Source organism: Tigriopus californicus, chromosome 4 (assembly GCF_007210705.1).
Source record: "Tigriopus californicus strain San Diego chromosome 4, Tcal_SD_v2.1, whole genome shotgun sequence".
NCBI lineage: Eukaryota > Metazoa > Arthropoda > Copepoda > Harpacticoida > Harpacticidae > Tigriopus > Tigriopus californicus.
Genome location: NC_081443.1, coordinates 5,447,518 through 5,454,810, shown reverse-complemented (window position 1 = coordinate 5,454,810; position 7,293 = coordinate 5,447,518). Strand labels below are relative to the sequence as shown.

The window sequence follows — 7,293 nt, the reverse complement described above, 5'->3', positions numbered from 1 at the left end:
GGCCTTGGCTCGCCATAAAAAGAATTCAAACCGCATTCAACCTGAATTAGACCCGGCTACTATAGATTTTGAAGCTAAAAAATACAAATAAATTTGCCATTTGGGTTGACCATTCCGAAAGTACTGTACAATTTACAAGACATCGGTGTAATAACATTGAGATTAACATCGGCCTTAAGTGCAAAAATGTTTGTCCTCATACTTCAAGGTGCAATTCGAGTCCTCTTAAGTACAAATAATGTTTGCTCTTGAGAATGCTCTGTTCCTAAGAAAAAAATCGTCCGGAACTCTCTTGACCAATGGAATAGGGTGAGTCCGTGACTCGCTCATAATGGACACTTACTTGGCATGATAGAGACTGTTTTGAGGGCTCGAAGGACGCGGAAGGTTCTCAGTCCGGCCAAATTGCCCATTTCGATGAAAGAGGTGAGGTATCCAGAGAAGATCACAGTGAAGTCCAACCAGTTCCAGGGGTTTCGAAGATAAGTGTAATTGTTCAGGATGAATCCTCGGGCCACACACTTGATGGCCATTTCGAAGGTGTAGATGACCAGAAATATATATCTTCACGGATAGGGAGGAAGGACAAGAGAATAAGAGAGTTGAAGAATATCACGCAATGAGACACACGGAAACATCACAAGTAGGGAAGGGAAACGAAACGAGAGAAAAAGAGAGGGAGAGACAGAGAAAGCAGTCTGAACTTTCAAGACGGTGGCAAAGTACAAACCAGACAAAAGGTTGAATGAATGACTATGAATGGATGGGGCCTGAATATGCACGTACCTATGTATGTACGTACGGAACGCTAGAAAGTCGATCTCTTAGCCCTACTGACTACGTAACGTCCTCTAGGCGCTTATCATCATGTGTGTACAACGTACACAGTTTTTGGTAGTTCTTGTCCACCGGGACATAGACAACTCGAGACCGTCATTGGTAGAGTGGTCAACATCCAACAATAGGAACTGCCAACTGCTTTGCCACTTTTGGTCAATTCCCGATTACTTCTCTAAATCGATCATAACCAAACGCCATGAAAGGTCACAAGTCAGGGTAGCGAACGACGCAGTGGGTTGGGGGTGGCGCACTTCCATTGACCCTGAGGGCGTTTGGTGGCCGGCCTCTCTTTTTTTCTCTCTCTTTTCTCTCTCTCTCTCTCTTTCTCTCTCTACATTAACAGGAGCGCAGTGCATTGTACAATAGGAACTGCTTTATTTGTGCACTGGCTCAACGATCCAGGATCCATTAACTTTTGTGTGCACTTCTTGGATTGACCAAATGCACCACAGATCGGATATGAAAGAGTTGCTCAAACTGAGTGATTAATGTGTACTGTGCTCTAGATTTTGGGGGGTAAACAATCCTCTCTACCGAAGACGACGTCATGAATGTGATGTATTCAATAGAAAAAAGTGCGAGTAAATAAAAGCGACTTCCATACTTACTCTGCTTCGTCAATGGGGTGAGTCATAGCCAAGAAAATACAATTTACTAGAATTGTAAGCATCACAATGTAGTCGAAATATTGGTTGGTGCAAATGTAGATGGCGGCAGTTCGAAGCTGGAAGGACAAATAAATAAAGAAATACTGAAGCATTAACAACCTCATTGCCCGTGAAAATAATAGGCCTTGAACCCTTGGGTGAATGGGCGCGACCTTCCTACACATACTAGTAGGCCTGTCGAGCTGCGAGTAAAAATGGGAAGGGGAACGAGCGAGCTCCCCATGAAATGCGTTGTCGTTACGAGTTGGCAAACGGGCATCTAATACCGCATTATGTTACCCAGTAATGCCTCGAAAATGAAAGCGAGTAATCTCGTCGGCGGCTCCGGTGTCATCGTTTCAATCCATGTGACCTTCGTCGGATAGTCGACTTCAATCCTTAAGAAATTGACTCCAAAAAAGCATTGAAAATGCGGACATTGAATCACCTTTCTCAAAACGAGAACTTTCGAGAAAGCGTGTGATCACCAACATTACGGTAGCTTTTTTTCCTTCTTCTTTCCTTTCTTCCTTTCTTTCTGGCTCCGGACATGGCATGATATCTTGCAACACCATTTGATCCGAGACAAAAATGCTTGTGAGTGTCAAAAGTACCTGTTTGAGGCCAAAGAGTTGAGCCGTGGTCGATTAAATTCCGCATGAGTAGCTAGTTCGCGCATTGCGTTTATTAGAAATCGCCTGGAACGAGTTGCCTCAAAATTGGTTAACCCTGAGCGACACTGGCAAGCTCTCGCATCATGCCATACTAGATAGTGGGTCTAAGGGTTTAAGGGTCTAGGGTCTTAGGCCTAGGGCCCTTGTCAAGTGGTGGGGATGGTAGTGGCGAAGACAGGCTTACCTTGTTCCATGGGTGGAATAAAAACAGTGAGCGAGTGGCATTGAATCGCTGAACGTAGTGCTTTTGAAACCTCCTGGAGACAACACAGAAGCTCTGAAAATCGAAACAAATGAGGGATAGTTAGGTTCAGATGGGTCTTTGATTAAAGCAGGTTCTTGCTCATTTGAGCCAAAATGTCATCTGCAAACTGCATGTTTCGAAAGAAAGAGTGCATCTTTCATGTTCAGCCACGCCAACACAAATAGTATGGTTTAAAATTCCTCGACCATACACTTTCTCTCCCAAATGTTAAAAAAATTAAACAATGGCGTAAATGATTATCATCTACCAATCTATAACTAGAAAATAAAACCCTTTACATGGCACAAGATTCCCGCAAAGTGTTTTAGCTCAAAAGGAACCTTTATTCTTCGAAAACAAAAACCAGGGAGATAAATGCCCCTTTTCCAGGTTCAGTGTGTCTCATGAAAATGGGAACATACTCCTTCGGTGGCGTCGTGGTACATAGGATTAGCTGGCTATTGCTGGCTACTTCGGAAAGACAAGAACCTTCTCGTCATTCTGGACCAGTGAGCGCTCCTGGGATCGATTTCCGGACCCCTCTCCCTGCGTAGGTACGTAGATACGTACGTAGTACTGAACGTAGACAGTAGACGTTAGACTGTTTCTCCTCAAGAAGTCGTTTGAGATGGGATCAATCTCTGTCTTGGAGAAAAGTCAAGACACAACGCTCAACCTCTGAGAGCCAATCAAAGTGGCATGAGAACGGACTTCACGTTCTGTAGGTACGTACCCGTAGCTAGTGCATTGAGGGGTGACAAATGTACGCCATCCTGTGGAATCATTTTATCCTCCTTGGAGGCAAAATTCCTGCACAGAGAGAAAACCATTTGCCCACGACATCTTTGAAAACTGAAGGTATCAGCACTAAGATGGAACATTGTCGTACTCATACATCGACGTATACTCAGAGAGGCTCGATGAGGTTCACTAATGTATGAAAAAGCCTTGTCATTTGCATACTATTAGCTTAAAAAAGAAATCCCCAAATCTATCTTTGCTATGGAACATGCCAGCGTGCAAGCAAGCAAGCATGTGGGAAGAACAGAAAAGAAGGAAGGAAGGAAGAAGGAAGGTGGCCTCGGGAGGCTAGGGCGAAGACAATCTATCTGGAAAGCCGAGCTATCCCATAATCCAATCCTTTGGCACGCACACGGCCAATGACTGGAATCCAGTATTTGTGTGTCAAGTTCCTAGCAGCCAGCTCCCACCACATTGGACCGTGGGCCTTTCAGTTCCGGGAACAAGGATTGGGACGTGAGTTGGGTAGAGTGGGTGGCTTCAATTGGAGCAAACTGCTGCATGACTCTGACTAACTCGGCCATCGATAAAATTCGGGATCTGATCAAGATTGATTGGTAGGTAACGTGACAATCTTCGGTGTTCCACAAATTTCGCAGACAGCTGAAGCGCAGGTCCCACAATTTTTGCGAGTGCAACAACCACCTTTGGTTGGAACATTTTAGACATAAACACGCCAAGGAGCTTGCCGGAACAAGAGAACACTTATTTCTATTAACCGCAACTGGGACCAGAGCAAAACAGAGACGAATTCTCATTTTTTATGGAATTTCGCAAATTATGCCGCTAGGCTTGTCTTGATCAAACTCACCCGGCGATTATCTCTCAAAGTATCATCTGTAAGATTTGACGCACTATCGAACCCAATTGGCATTAAGGGAGCCCTAAAATGATTTAGGGTTGGGTTGTTTTTCGCTTAATTACGTAGTAGATCGGCACACACATTGGGGCAAAATGGAAATCCTGAAACCAAATCTTCCATTCCAGAGTAAAATCTGGGATTAGCAGTCACTATAGACGAAGAAAAGATCGAGAGTAAGAATAAGACCATTCTGTAGCAATTAGAGCTACTGATTCAGGGAGTGTAGGTGGTCTTCGGGTTTTCAATTCTTGTAGATTTAGATTAAAAAAGGTCCTAGGGGAAGGTCTTGTCAATAACCTTCTGCTTGACAGATGCTGTCCATTAAGCTTAAAACTTCTTACATTGAGGATAGTCTCATGATCCCGGCAACGAGCTTCAAATGTTGGTTTGATGACGATTATTATAGAACACAAATATTGTACTGTACGTACATGCAAACGAATTCAAGAATGCTTTGTCGGGTACGGGAGTCACAATTCTATTTCATTTCCTCCCTAGGAAAGCAACAGGAAAGGAAAGGAAACATTTTTTTAACATTTTTTTTCCGAAAAATACACCTGACCATAAAACGAATGAGACTTTTCTTTGGACATTTCTTGTGAGAAACCAACCCAAATTTCCAACACTCAAAACTCCACTTGAGCCATTACCAATTTGTTGCATAAGGTGATAAATAGTGACAGGACAACTAGTCACTATTTGAGCTATTAACTTGTTCACCTTGTCACATACTAGGTGCACCTTTTGGTGATACACTACAAATGAGTAAAGAGCTCATAAATAATGCGGGAAGATGAAGGCCATTTAAAAATGAGTTAGATTAGCCAACAGGCACTTGCAACATCATCAAGAAACATGTATGAATCTATTTGAAAATCTCTCCAGCCATTTCTTACTTGTGGGTGGGATCCTTAGTATTGCACTCTTTAGGCCTTTTATGAGTATTTGTATTCTATCATTCGCATATTGCACATATTTTTGTGTACAATCCGGGCACGTCAAATATCCTATTTATTGGCCAAGTCATGAAGTAAGGCTTTTGATTCACTCACCAATTGTATACCACTAACTTCATACAAGTAAAGCTTTGTTCTCAGAAAAATCTTGGAAGACTCTCACGAACCTCGTTTTCGAGGTGAAGATCATGGAATAAGTTCCTAGATTTCCAAGTCAGAATATCTGCCGAACAGTCTGGCAATGAAGTTGGAGGCGAATGAATGGCTTCGTAACAACCAGCTGAGAATGTAACATCTCTGGATTTAACGATCCCATTGGCAGAGATATTCCCGCGGCCAGGAGAGAAATGAGAAAACTCGCTCCGAGCTCTCGAGCACTCTCTGTTGGGGTTGGGGCACTTCAATACAAGACAGCAAAGTGCACTATTCTATTAACTTTCTTGTCCTCCATAACTTTACGAAATATGGCAAGGTGATCGTAGATTAGCCTTCTCTCAATCTACTCGAGCGGGTTCGTGTCCATTTATGCCAAATATTCCTAGTCCGTTGCCTATGTACTGTAGTATGTACTGCCTACTTACAACATTCAGTTCATTCAAGTCCGTACAGACTAACTATTCAAGTGAAATGGTCCAAGTCAACCTAAGTGGTGGTTCGTGGTTTTGGTTGGCCTCGTTGTCTGAGCTCCAAGCAGAAATTATTAATCTTCGCAATCTACTACACACTATACAGAAGTCGTAGTAGTAGTCGTAGTAGCAGTAGCAGTGGTAGTAATACTACGGACTTTACTTCAACTTTCTTTGCCACTCTCTTTTCATCCGAGGGGAGACAAACAGGAATGTCATTATTAATAATACAACAGCAGGAAAAAACTTTGTGAGAAAGTGTTTCCAAACTACGATTCAAGGGTTTGGATCAACATTGAAGGGCCAGTTTAATCAATCATGGCCTATTTCTCGGCTACGTTACCACGACAACTTGGTGCTCTGGGCAGCAACGCAGATTCGGTTCCAAATGCAAAACACCTATCCAAACTTGTGTATAATTATAGTGGAACTAGAACAAGCAATCGTTATGGCAAAAACAAATTGTTGCAATTAATTGATTACCCTTTACCAAGATGCAGACCCAATGCGGCTGGGGAATAGCCAACACATGGTAAGGAGTTGGAAAAAAAAAGATTTTAAAAATACTCGCAAGGCTTGACTGTAATTGAAACTTGCCTTGGCCAAGTTTTCAGTGATCTTATTACCCAATTGATTATGATTGTGCACTCGTAGTATATCAAGATTGAGCAGAGACCCAATCATCAAATCCTCATGTAGAAACCTTGTTGATTATTTATGCATAAGTATAAACAATAGAACAACCATGAGCGAATTGAAAGAAAAATCGAATTTGGACATCGTATTCTATGTGTACATGTAAGAGTACATCTAGACTGAGTTGGTACTCACTTTTGGCAACCGCAACCAGTCAGTCGATCCAATGTTAAATGGATGGTTGTTTCAGTCAGTAATCACTCCTTGACTGGTGTGAAAGGTACGAGTACATCGTTCAAGCTTAAGCTTACGAAAGACATTAGACCAATTTTACTAAACACGTCATGAAATATTCAAAGATTCCAAAAGACGCAAAATGTCATACTAGAATTGGCATTCTCAACCAACAATCGCAATCAAATGATGCAATCAAAGTAACGTATTCACCTCAGTATTTCTTAGGCTCATTATATTTTCACTTAATTTTTAATGCGGCTTCGGATGCTGTTTTTAAAAAGTGACCAAATATTATATACATGATTTTTGGGAAAGCCCAGTGGGCATGTAGTGAAATATATATAATAAAAAGCCAAGCCATGTTTGGGGTTATTCGGGATTCTACAAACAAATTAAGTTCTGTGTGATACATATTCCAAAGCAGATTTAATCACATCTCTTTGAACCTTAAAACTCCAAAATTTTGATTGAGTTTATGATCTTCTTAGGATCGAGCTTGGAACTCATTCATATTTCAGAATTTTTTTTTTCATTGCGTAAACCTTTGGCCATCCGACAGAAACTTGTTGCTCCCTTTTCAATTTTAAGGGTTATGATTGGCATATCAGTCTGTTAGTAAGAGTGTCCATCATACAAAATTGGCACTTGAATATGCTCAGTTTGCCTCAGTTTGTCTTAGCCTTTGTCGTGTAACAAAGATGCAAACGAACCACGATTGCAATCGAATTTGAGAAGGACTTTAAAAAATGGCAGAAAATTAGCCCGTTTTT

At 41.7% G+C, this 7,293-nt stretch overlaps 1 protein-coding gene across 1 annotated transcript in view; it reads right to left on the bottom strand.

Annotated features, from left to right (window-relative positions):
• The window catches only part of LOC131879145 (sodium channel protein 1 brain-like), a 69,744-nt gene that overhangs the window by 42,837 nt on the left and 19,614 nt on the right, over nucleotides 1–7,293 (bottom strand). The window contains exons 2-4 of the mRNA XM_059225382.1: nucleotides 2,346–2,438; nucleotides 1,449–1,564; nucleotides 344–564 (exon numbers count right to left, since the gene is read on the bottom strand). Of these exons, the coding sequence (XP_059081365.1) occupies nucleotides 344–564; nucleotides 1,449–1,564; nucleotides 2,346–2,438 (430 nt within the window). The remainder of the gene's footprint in view (nucleotides 1–343; nucleotides 565–1,448; nucleotides 1,565–2,345; nucleotides 2,439–7,293) is intronic.